This window comes from Sciurus vulgaris (assembly GCF_902686455.1).
Source record: "Sciurus vulgaris genome assembly, chromosome: 8".
NCBI lineage: Eukaryota > Metazoa > Chordata > Mammalia > Rodentia > Sciuridae > Sciurus > Sciurus vulgaris.
In genome coordinates this window covers 15,349,542-15,369,151 of record NC_136468.1, presented here as the reverse complement: position 1 = coordinate 15,369,151, position 19,610 = coordinate 15,349,542, and the positions used below count along the sequence as shown (strand labels likewise).

The following is a 19,610-nucleotide window of genomic DNA, read 5'->3' as shown; positions in this document are numbered from 1 at the left end:
ACTCACCTTTTCTGGAACAGTCTTAGGAGAACACTTGTTAGAATTATGCCCAAGAACTTCCTGGTGGAAAGAGGTGATGGGCGGAAAGAGTCTGGATGTGTCACTCATCAGTCAGGCTGCAATCTGGGAATGGGTTCAGAAAAGCCTTGTCTCTGTTTGGGAGAGATAAAGGTGGGCAGTGAATGATGTGCTTCTGTCGTTATAAGTGCTGTGTCCCCACAGCCTGCCTGCTGGACAGCTGAAGATTCTGCTCTTCAGATTTACAATGCTAAGAAGCTGTCTATGGGTCTGCTTACTCCTCCCGAGACCTTCTGTGGGTTGAATTATGTTCCCTCAGATATACTGACATCCTAACCAGCACTACCTAAAAATGCAACCTTATTAGGAAATACAGGGTCTTTGCAGATATAATCAAGTTAAGATGAGGTCATGCTTTGATCCAATATAACTATGGTCCTTATAAGAAGAGAAAATAGAGACAGACACACGGAGGGGACACAAGAGGAAGGAGAGAGCACCAGTGCCGTGGGGGAGAGCACCGCCCAGGGCCTTTGGAGAAGCAAGGATGGAGCCTCTCCTAGAGCTTTCAGAGAGGCTAGTCTCACAGACCCCTTGATCTCGGGTGTCCAGCTTCCAGAACCACGGGAGAATCCATTTCTGTTGTCTGAAGGCCCCCAGTGCCTGTCATGTAGCCCTAGCAAAGTAAGGCCTGCAAAAAGAGCTTTGGCTTCTCCTCCAGGCAAGCTCTCACTCCTCAGGATGCATGTGCCTAGGGAGAGCGCGGCCCCAGCGCCCCTGAGCTCCCCACGCAAACGCAGACAGCGGACGTGACTAGTGAACTACCGATGCGGTAGCTCGCTCGTGCCTGCTCTCTCGAAACTCTTTTTATGGGAAAATTTTAATACACACAAACAGAGCAGGGTAATGACTGTCCTGTGCCCACCTCCCAACTTCAGCCACGATCACCGTTTCCCTGGCCTGGCTTAGGCCATCTCTGGCCCGTGTTTGTTTCGCATGGGGGACAGGTGCGGTATTGTGAAGCAAACTCAGCCCATTGCCAGGTCATCTGCAAAGCTTGAGTCTAAATACTTGAGACATATCTTTCTGTTCATTTGAGAGCTGTGTATTTTATTAATCAAGTGAAAGAAAAGAATAGCATTTCTCTTTTATTGTTCAGTGTTGGGATTTTTTGTTTCGATTTTTAGATTTTGTGGTTTTTAACATATTCGTAGTTATGTAATCACCATAACCTAATTCTAGAATGTTTTCATCATTCCAAAAAGAACCCCTCTACTCATCAGCAGCCCTTCCATATTCTTGTTCCTTCCAGCCCCAATCATTAATCTACTTTCTGTCTCTATGCATTTTTCTATCTTGAACATAGCATTTCAGTGGAATCATAAAATATGCAGTCTTCAGTGACTAGCTTTTTTTGCTGGGCATAATATTAACAAGATATGCCTATTTTATAGTGTATACCAGAACTCATTCTTTTTATGGCTGAATAATATTCCATTGGGTGGATATACACATTTTGTTTATCCAGTTATCAGTTGATAGGCATTTGGTTGTTTCCATCTTTTAGCTATTATGAATAATGCTGCAGTGAACACTCATCTACAAGTTTTATGTAGACATGTGTTTTCATTTTTCTTTTGTATATAAGAGCAGAGTTCCTGGAACAGACTAACTATATTTAACATTTTGAGGAACCACTAAACTATTTTCCAAAGTGGCTACACCACTTTACAATCCCACCAGCAATGTGTGAGTAGTCTGTCTTACTCAGCTCTTTGCCACTGTGACAAAATTTTTTTAACGTACCAGGTATTGAACATCAAGCAACATCCCCAGTCCTTTCCATTTTTATTTTGTTTGAGTTGACTTCATGAGACTCACTGTACACAGGCTGGCCTTGAACTTGTAGTTCTCCTGCCTCAGCCTCCCAAGTCACTGGGAGGCATCTACCACTGCACCCAATTCACTGTGACCAAGCACCTGGGCAGGGGCGGAACTTAGAGGAGAAAAGGTTAATTTTGGCTCATAGTTTCAGAGGTTTCAGTCTGTGGTCAGCTGGCTCCAAGGCAGAGCACCATGATGGAAGGGTGTGGTGGAGAAAAGTTGCTCACCTCACGGCAGCCAGGGAGCAAAGAGAGTAGAGGGACCAGGAACAAGATATAGTCCCCAAGCTCATGACGCCAAGTTTTAAACCCACTCCCTTCCACTAGGTACCACCTGCTACAGTTTCCACGACCTTCCAATAGCCCACTCAGCTGTGGCTCCATCAGTGGATTAATCTATTGATGAGATGAAGTCCCCATGATCCAAGCACTTCCCGAAAGACCCACCACTGAACATTGCTTCAATAGGCACCAAGACTCAACACGTGAGCCTCTGGAGGACATCCCAGATCCAAACTATAACATAGTCCAAGCTCTCCACAAACTCACCATTTGTTATTTCTCTATCTTTCTTTATTATGGTCATCCTAGTGAAAGCAAAATGATATCTCATTATAATTTTGGTTTTCATGTCCCTAACAACTATATTGTAGAGAAATGTTCCTATCCCTGTTTTTTAATTGTTGAGTTGTAAGAACTCTTTATATATTCTGGATATAAGCCCCTTATCAGATATGATTTGCAAATATACCCTCCCATCTGTAAACTGTCTTCACCTTCTAGATAATGTCCTTTGAAACACAGAAGTTTTCAACTTGATAAAGTCTAATTTATCTATTCTTTCTTCTGTTCTTTGTGATTTTGCAATGCATCTAAGAAATCATTGCCTAACTCAACATCACAAAGATTTAGTCTTGTGTTTTTTCTAGAATTTTTTTAGTTTTGGTCCTTAGTTAGGTATATGATTCATTTTCAATCATTTTTTAAAAATATATATGATACAAGTTAGGGGTCCAAAATCATTCTTTTGCATGTGCACATAGACATTACATTTTAAGTCAATTTCTTATTAACTTGTTCTATGACATCTTACCTTTTTCCCATAAATGACATTTTAGATGACTTTCATCAGATTAAAAACATGAGTGGTTAAAAAAAGAAAACCCCAATGAAGAAATATTTCAAATGAGGAAATGGTTAGCCACTCCCTCATTGCCTGTAATCTCTGACTCATTTCCCCGATCTTAGTTTTCCTTCCTTTTCTTGTAATATTCTACAGTGTGGTCGAGCACTTCGTTGGCTCAGTCAGTGAGAACTTTATCAATTAGTTCAGTCTTTAACCTCAAGTATCAAATGTAAAACTTCATTTACAAACAGGTTGTGCACAAACAATGGGTCTGTCAGTCCTATGTAAATTAGAGATGAAAAGACCCTTGCTTCAGAGGATCATAGCCTAGGTAAAGAAGGAGTGGCATGTGAAGAATATAACAGAACAAGTACCAACATGGCGGGAGGGAGGGACTGAAGTTTAATACAGGGAGGGGACCCAGGCAAAGGCTTAGACCTGGGACCAGGCAGGAAGCACCGAGGTCTGATGCCAACAGATGAGGTTCCTGGGGTGGAGCCAGATGCCCCATCTAGAGGGAGCAGTCCCCACTCATCCCCAGCAGACGACACCCCTACAGAAAGGTGGGCCCCAAAGTGCCAGACTTCTTATTTTTCTCAGAAGCTGAAAAAATTCTAAGCTTTGTGTATAATCCCTCATTTTTTAAAGTTAACTAATTTGAATTTTAAATAGTCTACAGTGGGTTTCTGAAACAGCTAAAGATAGAATTACCATATGACACAGCAAATCCACTCCTAGGTATGTTCCCCGGAAGAACTGAAAGCAGGATCTCAGGCAGAGAGCTGTATGCCACTGTTCTTCTGAGCATTATTCACCCAGCCAACAGGTGAAATAGCTCGACATTGTCCGTTAACAGGCAAATGCATAAACAAAATGTAGGTATACCATATAATGGAATGCTAGTCACCCATTCAGCCACAGCATGGATGAACTTGGAAAAAGGCATGTTAAGGGAAATATGACACAAATGTTGCCTGACTGCACACACATGAACCCGCTGAATGGTCAAGTTAACGGAGACAGATAGCAGATGGGAAATCATCAGGGGATGGGACAGGGAGCAGGAGCTGTGAGGAATCATTCTTTATGGCACAGTTTCTGTTTAGGGGAATTAACAAGCTTGGAAATAGTGGTGACGGTCGCACAACATGTAAATGTAAATAACACCACTGTAGTGTACATTTCATGTGGTTACAATGGCAAATTTCATGTTCTATATATTTTACCACCAAAAAAACAAAAACAAAAACAAAAAACAAACAACAACAACAACAACTCTAGAGTTGCTTAGCAAATCAGGGGTTGCTGTGCATGCTGTGGGCTACCAGCTCGGGCCCTTGAGCACAGAGAGATTAACACCCAATGCCTCGTCTACACTGAGCTCCTTTATGTGCAAGGACTCAGCAAGAACACAGAGCTCATCACTGGACAATGGAGAAGGGCCAGGGAGGTGGAAAAAATATAAAAGATACATTCCTGATGCTCAAACAGATTAAAGGCTAGAAATAGACCTGGCAGTAGTTAAGAGAGCAAAGTGCTTTCAGGAGGCTCCAGAAATGTGCTTTGAGAGATGCAGGGAAAAGGTTGCTCATAGTTGTGCAGATCACTAGAGTTCCTGAAGGTGACAGAAATTGAGCTGAGCATTGAGGGACAGGTAAGAGGGCAGGGATGCTCCAGAGATGACATGGCAAGAGTAACGGCCTGGGGAAGAACAACAAGGGTAAACCTGGGCATGGAGTCAGGGTCAGGTGGCCTGGCACAGAATCCAGGAAGGGAGGTAGCTAACCAGGTAGGAGGGGCCCAGGACAAGGCAACCATAACTGCCAAATTAAATTTGAGCAGAACAATGAGTTCTCAAAAATCGTCCCTGAGAATGATTAGCCAGGCATGGGTACATTAAAGGGCTTGGGGACAGGTAGGAGACGGGCAAGGAGATTTCCCCAGAGCCACGGGAAGTTAGGCAGGGTGGTCCTGTGCAGTGGCCCGTGGGGTGGAGGGAGGGGACCCTGGGGGGCTCTCTAGAGGAGTCCTGTACAGAAGCTGCGATGGGGACAAGGAAGTCAGATGGCCAAGGGTGCCCCGTGAAGACGAAGAGAGGGGGCTGTTTGTGGAGATCTGGTTTTGGCTTCATGTCGATTTGTACTTTTTGTCTGTTTTTTAACTTGGGGGAGGCTGGAGGGGCAGAAAGGATGAGAGGGGAAGTGGGGCGACTGGAGGTGGAAGAGCGAGATGATGGAGTGCAGCCATGCAAGCACTCTGCAGCCTGCACAGGGTGGGGGCGGAAGGCAGGGGGCTTCCTCCTCCTCGCAAAGTGATGAGCAAAGTCATGGGGGCGGAGGGACCAGGAGTGATGCTGATGGTCGCACAAGGGCACATCCACTGGGAAGTGACGCTGGGAGCTGAAGGCACTCGGGGCTGCAGCACGCACGCCTGGAAACCCCGTGACCCGCGGGCGCAGTGCCTCAGGAGCGCAAAGAAGGGGCTTAGGGTGCCGGCGGCTTTCCAGGGGCTCTCCACAAAGCCCGGGGGCGGGACTCCAGGGCCCAGGGATACAGCTTTGTAGTTAGTACTACTTTGTCAATTTGGGTGCAAAGTCTTTCTCCCCACACACGTATTTATGTACGGTGTGAGGTGGGGCTTTGACATAGGTATAACTGTGGAAGATTACACCAAGCGAATTCACGAAGCTACCCCCTTGAGGACTTATTTCTTGTGGTGACAGTGTGAAAATGTATTCCTACCATTTTTGAGTTGTTGCTCATCGTTGAACGAAGGCATGTCTCCCAGGTCAGCCATAGGGTTTTCTGGACTCTGCAGAGAAATGGGAGAAGGCAGTCTGGAGTGGCCAGGAGAGTGGGAGTTCTGGGGTCTGCAGGTCGTGATGAGTTGGGGGGTAGGTGGCAAGGCAGAAGGGTGGTGGGGCCAGGTGGTAACAGTGACAACCCTTAGGTCAAGCACAACCAGAGGACGAGGCCCCACTGTGCTGGGATAGACCCACTATGTCTGGGCTCAGTCAGACCAAGTGCCCCAGCCATCAATTAGTGATGTCTGCCAGAGGCAAAGAGAGGAGAGGGGAGACATGGTCATAGCCCGTCAATCCCCTGAAGTGTGGTCAGAGAGATTCTGGGCTGAAATAGTTGGAGGAAGGACCGCCCCTGTGGGTGACAGCAGTGTCCTGCCACTGGAGGCAGTGTAGTTAAGGAGGCCTAGACAACTGGAGGCAGTGTAGTTAAGGAGGCCTAGACAACTGGAGGGTGGGATGTTTGCACGGTCAGTAACGTGAATGTCCCAAGCTCTGCTGGGCAGTGAAGAGGACTGAGACCAACAGTGCAGTGTGAACTCGGGACGTGAGGAGAGCTTCCCGGAAGTCAGCACACGGACAAGACAGTTCAGGAACTGCAAGCGAAGAGGCTGATGAATAATCCGATTGTTTCCAAGACTAAACTCATAGGTCCTCAGCGTGAGACCTAGGCCTTCCCTTGCTGTCTTCAGACCTGGTGAAGAACCTAACACCTGGCAAGTGCACCATGACCAGTGGGACCAGAGAAATACTTCTAGGGAGCAGGAACACAGTGTCCCCTTTTCCAGCCCCGCATGTCAGGAGCTGGCAAGGAAAGGAAACAAGGGCTGAGGACACCGCTCAATGGTAGAGCACTTACCTCGCGTGTGCAAAGCCCTGGGTTCTACCCCCAGCACTATAAAAAGAAAAAGGAAAAGAAAGAGAGAAAGACAATGGGGGAATGGACAGGTCAGGAGCAAGTCAGGTGGCTGCTAGCAGGAAAGGGCTCAGAGTCCTCAGCTGTCACAGAGAGGGGCTGCTCCTAGGATTTAGGATGTTTCCAGACCATGTACCCACAGTTCCAGGGAAGAGCATGTGGATAATTTGATGGAACCCGTTCCTACTTTAACAAGACAACTCAGAGCACGGGTCCTGCTGGTGGTGGATTGGTTTCATCTCTCAAATGAAAGAGGTTGACTACAGAAAGAGAAGTGCGATAGAAATCAGACAGGTCAGGGGTCCAGTCCCAACCGTGCTAACCAAGTCTGCATCCTTTTGAAAAAAATGCTGAATGGCAGTCTCGCTGTGCCTTGGTGTCCTCGCGTGACAATGGGGCCAACTCTCTGTCCCACCCATTTCATGGGATTGCTCTGATGAGAAAAACGGATGCTCTTTCAAGCCGTTTCACATTTTGGTGCCCCACCTCATCCCTCTGGCGTGAACTGTCCATCACTCGCCCCTGAGCTCCAGGTTGTTGTATAACATGTTGAAGTAAGTGGGTCGACCATCCGTGGGGGTTCGGAATCATCCATTATCTGGAGACGAGGACGAATATCACAAGTTCTGATTCTGGTACAAAAGTACAGAATTCTTCACATACAGCCTCCTGTTTCTCTCACACAGGGCATTATCTGCATGGTACCCAGGTCCTCCTCTTATGTTGCTCTTTTTAGAAATAAATGCATTCAGATGTCTTGTCACTAAAGCTGCCTGCAAAGAGGATGGGGAATCAGAGACCCTCAGAAGCTGTATGAGATCCTCCTCCCCCACTGACAGACAGTGCTGTGTCATTGGCGACAAGTCCCCAGATCTGCATATCAAGTGTCCGGGAACAATGCTGGTAATGACAGACACAGGCAGAGCTGGAAGGCAAAGAGCTCCCTCTGTGAAGGAGGAACAGGGACACTTCACAATTTTAACTTGAGTGGATCCAAGAAAGTCAGTTTTGTGAAAGTGGCAAAAGAGGGGAAATGACTTGCTACAAAAGTAAAGTAGGACACGCAGCAGGAGCTGTGCGCTGATCAGAGAATGAGAGGGCCCGGCTGAAGGAGATGTCAGGTCTGTGACCTGTCTCCGGTCGACCAGATGACGAAGGATCCATTTTTAAGCAGAACACGTGTGAACTGAAGTTTCTCCAGAGGCTTCACTTGTATTTAAGAGCTTCTAGATTGTTTAAACTCCACTGATTGGAGCACTGTGACCTTGAGGAGAGATGAAGTGCTGTAAATTAAGAAGCCTAAGTTGTATTGAGCTATTCTAGGCCCCACTGACAGCCATTTATCGTTGACCTCTGTGTCTGACTTAGCATTTTTTTTTCTCCTGGATAAAATCTTAAAATGTATATGAGGCTGATGGACCTCTGGCCTCTATTAAATCTAAAGCCTGGGAATGAGACAGCACCTGAGTCCTGTAGGAAATTTCTGTGCTTTATTGAAAACAACATTTGAATCTTGTGGAAGATTCTCCTCCTCTTTTTGTGGCCACCTATCTGATGACCCCTCCAGGATTCCTGGAGGAATGTAAGAGGCTTATGTGATCTCGTCACAGGCGAGCCATGTCCTTGGGAAACCACATCCTGCAGGAATTCCTGTCACCCAGAGCGTATGTTCTTGTGGCATGGTCATTCATGTTGGCTCAGAAGAAACTGTAATGACAAAGCTGCTCTCCCGCCCTTTCCCTTGCAGCCATATTCCCCGCCTCCCAACCACTTGTCAGTCTGTGAACATCCTAGCTAGCTATTGGTTCATCAGTCAATCAGTCAGCTTGCAAGTGTCCTTCTCCAATATTGGTCCCCTGTTAGCCCGGTGGAATTCAATTGCTTTACTGTAGCTTCCCCGCCATCTTTTCTCATCCTTCTGTCTCTCCCCCTCACTTTCTCTATCCTCCTGGCTTTCACACTCTCTCTAGCGCGCGCCCTTTCTCCTTCCTTTCTCTTTTCCTCTCATTTTCTCTCTTACCCTGCAGGGAGACACTCTGTTTGCTTAATATACTCCCTTACGTGATTTCCCGTGTCCGGCGTGGTTTCCGTGGGATTCCTTACAGAAACCATGTTCTTATTTCCTCAAAGCAGAGTTGTTATCTTCTCTTGACACAGACACTGAGATGATTTTTTTGTTTGTTTGTTTTATGGTCCTGTAGATTGAACCCAGAGGTGCCCTACCACTGGACTACATCCCCAGTCTGTTTGTTTGTAGACAGGTCTCACTAAATTGCCCACGCTGACCTTGAACTTGGCAATCCTCCTACTTCAGTCTTCCAAGGGGCTAGGATTACAGGCATGTGCCTCCACATCAGATGGAGATGATTTTTAAACTAGTGATTACAGGTGAAAGGGAGACAAAAGTGGTGAATACTGGGCCCAGGTCACACAGAGATGCAGTGGGAAAGCACTGGGGTGCCCTCTCCAGTCGTGGCTAGTAACACACAAGGTCCACCCACGAGACAGGGATGTACCTGGTGGAGCAGAAGTCCAACACCTGTGATATCGTAGATAAATATAAGTGGGGCTGGGGAGATAGCTCAGTTGGTAGAGTGCTTGCCTCACAAGCACAAGGCCCTCGGTTCAATCCCCAGCACCGCAAAAAAAATTAAAAAAAAAAAAAAATATATATATATATATATCACTGAGCAAGGTAAGAGAAAAAAGAAAGAATGGAAAAAAGAAAGAACTGACTGCAGACTGGTAGAGATCAGCATGGGAGCATGGCTTAGCCCAGCAGGCCTGGGCAGGTCCCACATTTCTATCAGTCCCTAAAACCAGTGGTGAGGTGTCACTTTCTCCAGGTGGACCTCAGGCAGAATGCAGAGAGGAGAGAAAGCCCTTCAAGAAAGAAGTCACAAAGAGCCAAGTGTGGTGGCACAGGCCTATAATCCCAGCGACTTGGGAGGCTGAGGCAGGAGGATCACAAGTTCCAGGTCAGCCTCAGCACCTTAGGGAGACTCTGTCTCAGAAACAAAAAGGACTGGGGGTAAAGCTCAGGGTAAAACACCCTGCATTCAATTCCCAGTACCCAAAACAAAAACAAGCAAAGACGCCAGCAAGGCTTAGCTCTGGCCCAGGGCAGTCCTCCTCCCTGACCCCGCCTCCTGCTTTGTGGGCCTCCCTCTGCTGAGCAGCCAGGAGAGCCCAGGGAAGGCGGGGAATTTCAGTCTTGGGAGGAAGATGCAGGAGCCCTGACTCAGCCCGTCCTCACCGCTCCGATCACGGGTGGGCAGGCCTGCGGGAGATGAGTCACTGCGCACTGTGAATGCTATTCTGAGCTCTGCCAAGGCCACGGATGCTCTTGTTGGCACCCTGGCACCCTTCACAGTCCCTCTCCTTCCTGGTCTGGCTGCCAAGAGACAAGTGTTGTAAGAACAGAGGATCTGAGTGTTTTCAGCCCAAGACAGAAACTATCTGACTTTCTGTTCTTTCAGCTTCCTTCTCAGTTCCTGGAAGTCACTGACGGGGAACTTGGACTGAAAGCCACCTCCTTCTCAGCCTCCCAGGGCAGCCTGGGGTAGAAGCCATTCCAGGGGAGGGCAGACCTGGAGAAACTTACCAAATGAATCACCTGGTCATTTACTGAACTGAAAAGGACCCAAGAAGCATGTAAGTTTAAGTTCCAGATTCTGTAAGGAAAAACCAGGTCATGACCTCCCGCTGAGTGCAACCATGCATCTCTTGGGTTAACAGCTCAGCCTATGTGGCTGCCGTACAGTCCACGGTGACAAGTCGTGGGAGCCATACAGAGTCAGCTGCTGCACAGCTTCATCAGCTCCAGCCAGTGCTGCTCGACCGAGTCACAGGAATTTGATAAGAAGGAGTCTGAGCAACACCCGCACACTCTGCGCTAGGCTGTGGCACGCCGGGTCCACCTGTCCCGCCACCTCTCGCACATTCCCTCTCTTCCAGGACTCTCTCCAGTGCTGCTTAGGAGCAATTCAGACATCACATCCAGAGGTCGTCTCATCTTCCCGGGGGCCTGTTTTCTGTACCTGTCACTTTCCTGGTCACGCCCCATCACCACACCGAGCACATCACAATATTGAACCCACATGACAGTCTCCCTCATTCCACTGTGAGAAGTTTGGGAGGAGGGATTTCCTTTTATACGCTAGCATCTAACACTGAAAGGTTCCTGGTAGAATTAATAAACTAATCAAGTCAAACTCAAGTCTGAGTCTAGGGTTCACGTTTTTCTACTCTATATGGTCAAAAAATAGTTCAGGATGACAAAATGACAAGAGATCTTCTACGAAAGACTCACAGCTAACACCCTTCTCAACAGCAAGAGACTGGATGCTTTCCTCCTAGGATCGGAAGAAAGACGAGGGAGTTGGCTCTCACCTCTTCTATACAACTGGAGGCTCAAACCAGGGAAATTGGGCAAGAAATAGAAAAAAAGGGCACCCAGATTGGTATCTCTGTCTTCCCAGATGATGTGATCTTCATACAAAAAACCTTAAGTAAGCTACCCAGAAGTGATTAGAACAAACAAGTTCAGTGGGTCACAAGGTACAAGATCAACACACAAAACCCAGTTGTATGTTTCCATATACTAGTATTGAGCAATTCAAAATAAAACAATTCCATTTACAATAAAGCAAAAGAAAAAAATGGGAATGAATTTAACAAAAGAATTAAGATTTGTCCACTTAAAAGTATGAAACGTTGTGGGAAAAAAATTTAAAAAATAAAGGCCTAAATAAATGAAAAGACACCCTAGTTCACGATTGGAAGGTTTAATATTAAGATGGTAATATTCCCCAAATTGATCTATAGACTCAACACAGTCCCTATCAAAATTGACTGCAGAACTTGAAAAGTCAATTATAAAGTTCACATGAAAATTCACCAAAGGACTTAAAATCAGCATACTACAGAGATACAGCCACAACAATGTTCATAGCTGCTCAATTCACAATAGCCAGATTGTAGAACCAACCTAGATGCCCTTCGATTGATGAATAGATAAAGAAACGGTGGTATATATATATACACAAAGGAATATTACTCAGCCATAATAAAATTATGGCATTTGCAGGCAAATGGATGAAATTGGAGAATATCATGCTAAGTGAGATAAGCCAATCTCAAAAAACTAAAGGACAAAGGATCTCACTGATAAGCGGATGATGACAAATAATGGGGAGTGGGAGGGGGAACGAGGGACTGTATAGAAGGATAAGAGGGGTGGGAGGGGTGGGAGTGGTGGGGGGGAAGAAAAAAATAACAATGAATAAAAAACTATTACCCTAGGTAAATGTATGATTACAAAAACGGTATGCCTCTACTTCATGTATAAACAGAGAAACAAGATGTACCCCATTTGTTTACAATAAAAATGAATTTAAAAAAAAAGGAAAGAAAATTCAAGGGACTCAATCACTAAAGCAATTTTAAATGCACACTTCCTGAGTTCAAAACTTACTACAAGTTTCCTTTCGGATGTTTAGGAAGGAGCTGCATGACAACACAGAGAGGCCTGTCGCTAGGAGAAGGTCCTGTAACTGCAGCAGGACTGGGCATGCCACAGTGTGCAGGGCCACAGGGAAGCACCAAGCTTGGCAGGAGGCTTAAGCCTTTGTTTTCTGAGGAAAGGCCCTGCAGAGCCCAGGACTGCGACGTGGGGGGATTCAGCTGCTTTGGACATAGGAGGTGTTCTAGTCAGCTTTATGCTCCTGTGACTAAAAGATGTGACCAAACAATTTTACAGGAGGAAAGTTCACCTGAGGGCTCACGGTTTCAGAGGCTTTAGTCCACAGAAGGCCAGCTTCGTTCCTCCGGGCTCAAGTGAGGCAGGACATCGCAGCAGAAGAGTTGGCAGAGGGAAGCCGTTCACCTGGTGATCAGTAGGCACAGAGAAAGCCTCCACCGGCCAGATACAAAAACATATACCCAAAGTCATGCCCCAATTCCCACCTCCTCCAGCCACACTCTGCCACTTCAATTACCTCTCAGTCAATGTCTATCAGGGGACTAATTCACTAATTGGATTAATTCACAACCCAATCATTTCTCCTCTGAACCTTCTTGCATTGTCTCACACATGAACTCTGGGGGGACACCTCACATCCAAACCATAATAGGAGGTAACTATCCCTGTGTTGAGTCAGAGCAAGGGAAATACAATCTTTTCTCAGTGTCTACAAGAGACACTTCTGTATATCAAAACCCATAAATGCTTACTCAGTTCACAACAGCTAAGCAATGGAACCAACCTAAGTGGCCTTAAATGACAAATGGATAAAGAAAATGTGTTATACATACACAATGGAATACTACTCAGCCATAAAGAAGAATGAAATTATGGCATTTGCAGGTAAATGGATGGAACTAGAAAATCATGCTAAGTGAAATAAGCCAATCCTAAAAATCCAAAGGCCAAATGTTCTCTCTGATAAAGGGGGAAGGTAGGGAAGAATAGAAGCTCCCTGGGTTAGACAAAGGGAGATGAAGGGAAAGGATGGGGGGATGGGAATTGGAAAGACAGTAGAATGAATTGGACAGAACTTTCCTATGCTCATATATGAATACACAACCAGTGTAACTCAACATTAAGTAGAACCACAAGAATGGGAAATTACACTCCATGCATATATAATATGCCAAAATACACTCTGTCATGTATATTTAAAAGGAACAAATTTTTAAAAACTGCAGATGCTCAAGTCCCTTATATAAAATGGTGGTTTTATTTATAACCCATACATATCGTCCCAGACACTTTAAATCATCTCCAGATTACTTATCATACCTAATACAATGAAAATAGTTGTTATATTGCTTAGGGAATAATGATACTAAAAAGAAATCTATATACATTCGGTGCAATTTATTTTCAAATATTTTCCATTTATAGTTGGTTCGATTCATGAATGTGGAACTCTTGCTACAGACGGCCACCCCTGGGTGTACACACACACAACACACATATATATATACACATACATAATATACATGTTCATATATACATGTACATAGTCACAAATTGCATATAGTAGTCTCTAAGAATAAGAACGTGCTGCCTTACCACAAAGCTAAGGACTAAACTGAGGAGTTAGTCTGATGTTCTGATGGACACTGTCCTGGTTAGACTTCATTATGTATGATTCAGGAGACGGCTGAGGGTGTAGACTCTTGGATTGGCTAGTTTGCAGGTGATGGTATCTTCCTTGTCTCTACGGAATGACTAGCTCTGGGAGGGGCGCTCTCTCGCTAGTCAGTGAAGCCAAAATGACACAACATCAAGATAAAAAATAAAATAGATAAATAAAAAGAAAAAAAAAAAAGATAGAAAATAACCAGTGAGAGCAAGTGCATCTGGGGAAGGAGGAGGGAAGGGAAGGGGAGGTCCTGGAGAAGGAGACTGAGCAAATGATGTTACATGCATTATGAATGTGGTATGAGGAATTCCAATACTATGTGCTGTAATGCACTAATAGAAATGGTTAAAAAAATGCAAAAAAAAAAAAAAAAAAAAGTTAATCAGCTGGCCCTCTGAGGAATGGATACCAAAGAAATAGAGAATCTAAGAAAACACAGAACAGCCTTGGAAATTATGTAAGTAAAAGTCAGTCACCAAAGACCACATACTATGATTCCTTTATAAACCATGTCCAGCACAGGCAAATCCACAGACCCAGAACATAAATCAGGAGGAGGGGACGGGGGAGAACAGAGTGACTGCTAATGGGATGGGATTCCTTTATAGGGTGATGAAAATGTTCTAAAATCAGATAATGGTGAAGGTTGCATAACTCTGCAAATAAACTGAAAACCAACGAATTGTATATGAATTTTAAAAAATAAAGACAAGTCAATTTTCCATCAATGGATGAATGGATAAATGTGATATATCATATCATATTTATATAATGGAGGATTTTTTATGCAATAAAAAGAAATGAGCCAGGCACGCATGCCTATAATCCCAGTGGCTCAGGAGGCTGAGGCAGGAGGACCGCGAGTTCAAAGCCAGCCTCAGTAACGGTGAGGCATTAAGCAAGTTAGTGAGACCCTGTCTCTAAATAAACACAAAACAGGGCTGGGGAGGTGGCTCAGTGGTTGAGTTCAATCTCTGGTACTCAAAAAAAGAAAAAGAAAAAAGAAAGAAAGAAACGCAGTACTGATACATGCTTCGATAAGGATGAACCTTGAAAACATGCCAAGTGAAGGAAGCCAGTCACAAGGTCACATTCTACATAATTCTATTTATATGAAATGCCCCAAATTGGCAAGTCTATAGGGACTGAAGGTAGATTGGTGATGGCCAGGGGCTGGGGCTTGGAGGAAATGGGAAGTGACTGCTAGTGGGTATGAAGTTTCTTTGGGGGTCATGAAATGACTGCACAGCTCTATAAATGTCTCCCAAACCACTGCAGTTTACACAGTGGGCTGAATGATGGGTAGGAGTCCTATCTCAATAGTGTTGTCTTTATTTTTTAAAAAGACAAAGAGAGGTGTTCAACACTACGAAGAGAACATGGACGGAACGGAAGCGCGGCCCCTACTTACTCTGAGCTCTCAGATTTGCTCACTACGATGCGGATTCAATGCGGATTCACGTAAGACCCCACAGCTGGTCCTGCACCGAGGCTGAGGAGCAGGACACCACCACGTACATTGCACGCACGAGACCGTTCCAGGTGCTGAGCCTGGCGCAGACTGCGGGCCTTCGGGTAGGAGAGTTGGCTTCAAAATAAAAAAGGAAAGATGAACCGGAAAAGCGGGGAAGGGAAAGAATCAGCAAGACCTGGGCGCTCGCTGTCTGGGGAGAGAAAGAGGTCTCGAAAACGATCCTCCAGGCTGTGCGCCTGGGGAAAGAAGACTGGTCACCCACAATTAAGGAGAACCTGGGAGGCCGCAGGCACAGGTGTGACGGTGACAGAGCTGCTTAGTGAATAGGAATCTAGACATCCAAGGAGAGGCAACAGTTCAGGCGACCTCAGAAACAAAGACCACTAGGGAAGGGAGGGAGGCGCGTGTGGAGGCTGCCAGGGGAGAACTGGCCACGTTACAGTACAGCATCTTAATACCCACAGGCGACTTTTTTCTTCCTTTTGGTGCTGGGGAAGGAACCCAGGGTCTCAGGCATACTAGGACAGCACTCTACCCCTGAGCTGCACCCAGCCCTACAGGCCATCTGAGACTGCAAAATGAACATCAAGTTGGGGCTACCGATAAAAATTTGGGAGCCATTTGCAGGTTTTAGAAACATATGAAAAGTGGAACTTTCTCAAGGAAGTCCTAGAACAGAGAAAATCACACATTTGTTGAATATTTAATGTTTATGGAGATGGACATTTATTAAAGTTCTACCTCCCATTTACTAGACTCTGAGGGAGTTTTTTTAAAGCGATTAGAAGGGCAGAGTGCAACTCAGTGGAAGAGCGTGTGCTTACCACGAGCGAAGCATTTGGTTTGACCCCCACAACCCTGAACCAAAAAGAAAGAAAGGAAGAACTGTGACTGCCAGGTCGATCAGAAAGCACGAGCTAGAGAACAGTTTCAATGAAACTTCAAGACTAGAGGCCTAAAAAGCCTCTCAAAGGAAAAATGGAAGTTGTTTCAAAAACATCAAGAGAAAATATAAATCTGTGTTGCTTCAGAGAGAAGAATTAGGAATAATGGAGGAAAACATGGAGGTTTTCACTCAAAGGACAATGACCTGTCCAACGCTGAAATGGGCTCCCAGGGGACAGCAGGCTGTGCTGCTCCAAGTGCGGGTCAGTGACCACCTGGTGACCAGGTACAGGAAGCTCCCTGTTAGCTCTAAACTCTCTAATTCACAGCTGGATTCCGGAATATGAAAGGAATCGCTCTCCTCTGGGGAACTGCTCAGCACTCCCCGAAGCAGGGGTGGCAGCAGCAGAGGTCGAGGGGATGTCCTTGAGGGACAGCCTCAACTGAGAGGCCTGGCCACTTAAGAAAAAGGTGGAGAGCACCTAAGGCCAGGCAGTGGAGCCAGAGTGAAGCTAAGCATGGATTCCTCAGAGAGCAGCAGGCGGGGAGGTGGCTCAGCAGAGGGATGGGGAGGAACTGAGAACTTAGAGAAGGGGGACCGCGGGCGCAGAGCAGCGGGAGGCTTCAAAACAAACACCTAGAGTGATGATGAATTAAGGACAGGAGCCTGTGACCATGACCATGACCATGACCATAGCGCCGCCTGCGGGGCCTTGGGGCTGCCCTGCCCCCCAGCCTGGTCAGGAGGCAGGAGTGGCCTTCCACAGGGAAAGGGGGAAGAGGGAGGAACACGAAGGATGGTCTACAGGCCTCCTTACAAGTCAGAATCACTGCCATCCTGCCACAGCCTGGAGGGCAGGCTTGGGAGCGGCAGGCGCAGGTAGAGGGAGCAGGTGAGGCTACACAGGCCGAGCCAAAGCCAGGCGGCACCAGGAGACAGCGCTGGCCACTCCTATGGCCACGCCTGCCAGCTTGTTCTCCATCCGACCCCTTTATCCAGAGGTTCTTTCAGTCGCCTTTAGTTGATTGCAGAGTCTGGGCTTGTTCCTGTTTTGACGTAATTAGGGATCTTTCCTTCCATTATGGTACAGGCTTGTTTCTTAAGAGTTCTGCTAAATGACAAACCTGGGGACTGAGCAGCACTGACGTCCTCCCCCAGAGTTTGCTCACAGTCACCTCTTGGGTGAACCCCACTGGTGTACCAAGGACAGGAAGACCTCTTCCACCCCGGAGGCGCTGCTGGGGAAGGGACCCTGGACTGGTACACTCCTTCCCTCCCAGGCCCAGCCTCCTGGCTCCAGAGCAGCTGCTCTTTATTTTATATGGCCATGAATATCTTCATTTTGTGGGACACAGGCAATCACATATGGATTTTAGGTACTGTTTTCGAATGGAAATCGACCATGATAAACTGGAGGAGGTGGCATATGCTGGTAATCCCAGTGGCTCAGGAGGCTGAGGCAGGAGGTTCACGAGTTCAAAGCCAGTCTCAGTAACTTAGCGAGGCTCTAAGCAACTTAGGGAGACCTTGTCTCAAAAAAAAAAAAAAAAAAATTAAAAGGGGCTGGGGATGTAGCTCCTTGGTAAAGGGCCCCTGACTTAAATCTCCAGTACCAAACAAAAACAAACAGAATTAAAAAATAAAAATGTCAGTTGGTAGAGTGCTTGCCTAGTATGAAAAAGGCCCTGGGTTCAATCCCCAGCACCACCAAAAAAGTTAAAAAAAAAAAAAAAGAAAGAAGACACCACTATGCTCTTAGGGTCTTGAAACCTTCCCTAGTGAGCATAGGGAAAAACCAAAATGCAAGTCAATAAATAAACACACACACATACACAAAATCTAGGACTATGGCATCATGATGTCACCCTCCAGGCCTCAGTGATAATAACTATTAACAAGGTAAAGGCCTTTGAAGTCCTGGATGAAAGGTTTCACCTAAACACAATCGTCCCATTAAACCCACAAATTCCTGCCAAACAGGGTGGCCCTTTATCTGCACTTCTCTAATGCTGGCATTCTGAGATGACAACTTCCTTGTCCCACAGGGATAAAGGAGACTAAAATGAGTTTCAAATGGTTTTTCTGTTTTTTGTGTAATTTCTGAAAGGGCAAAAAGAAAGATAAAGTTCTTCGGCAGAGGGCAGTGGCAAGCAGTCAAGGCAAGGGCACGTCAGAAGCATTCACGCGCATTCATTAGAAAGAAGGTGACTGAGCAGGGAGCTCATCGGAGGGCGAAAGCCAGACCTGGTTAAGACACGTAGGAAAGAACTGCACCTTGACTGTCGGGGGACACGGAAGAGGGGCAGATCACAATGCTAGAGTTTACTGGGTGACAGAATCCTCAGACTCGGAACAGGAGGACAAGGAAGGAACGAAGAGACGCTTTGTAAAGAGGTGAATTTAGAGCAGAAAGCCACGGCAGAATTGCTGGGCGTGGTGGCACATGCCTGTAATCTCAGCGACTCTGGAGGCTGAGGCAGGAGGATCCAAGTTTGAGGCCAGCTTCAGCAACTCAGTGAGGCCCTACGCAACTTAGCAAGACCCTGTTTCAAAATAAAAATTGGTTTAAAAAGGACTGGGAATGTAGCTCAGTAGTAAAGCACCCCTAGGTTCAATCACCAGTCCAAAAAAAAAAAAAAGGAAAGCCATTGCAGAGACAGGCTAGAGTAAGACCACTAGCCAGGGTGGCCAGCGGGAGTGCCGGGGCTGCAGGAAGTGTGCACACAGGGCTTTATGAGGCCTGGCAGTTCTGCTCGTCCTCAGGAAGGACTGGGCCCTTGAGAAAGAAGAGAGCTGCTGCATTCTACCTTGGAGGCAGGCCCTGGAGAAGAGGCCTCGGGGGCAGTGGAAACAGCAGTGAGAAAACCCATGTGGACTCAGTTCTGCTGCTATCTCACACTAGGCCATGATCCCGGCTGGGCTCGCCCTCTCTGAATCTCAGCGCTCACCTGCCAACCACAGAATCACCTGGCGACCTTGAGGACTGTGGTGGGGGCCGAACAGTGGGCAGGACAGCGGCCTAAAGAGTCACACACACAGGCACCCTCGTTCCTGAGGCAAAGACCACCCACCAGGGCGCCAGGCAGAAGAGTCCTTTTTAAACATACACATTTCTCAAACAATGCACATTTTGACCGCCAACCCAGAGGAAAAAAATCTTGTAATTATATATAACGTGTAACTGTAGGTAACCATTATGTTTCATACCCACATTAATGCATATATGTATACAAATATGTACATATATATGTCCTTGCCTTCTAAAGCCCGGCATGATGGCACATGCCTGCAATCCCAGCAGCTTGGGATGCTGAGGCTGGAGGATCACAAGTTCAAAACCAGCCTCAGCAACTTAG

At 46.3% G+C, this 19,610-nt stretch overlaps 1 protein-coding gene across 1 annotated transcript in view; it reads right to left on the bottom strand.

The window, feature by feature from the left end:
* Positions 1 to 6: 6 nt before the first annotated feature.
* SLC37A3 (solute carrier family 37 member 3) overlaps positions 7 to 19,610 on the bottom strand; it is a 72,205-nt gene continuing 52,601 nt past the window's right edge. Inside the window, exon 16 of the mRNA XM_079150125.1 lies at positions 7 to 152. Coding sequence (XP_079006251.1) covers positions 108 to 152 — 45 coding nt within the window. The 3' untranslated portion in view covers positions 7 to 107. The remainder of the gene's footprint in view (positions 153 to 19,610) is intronic.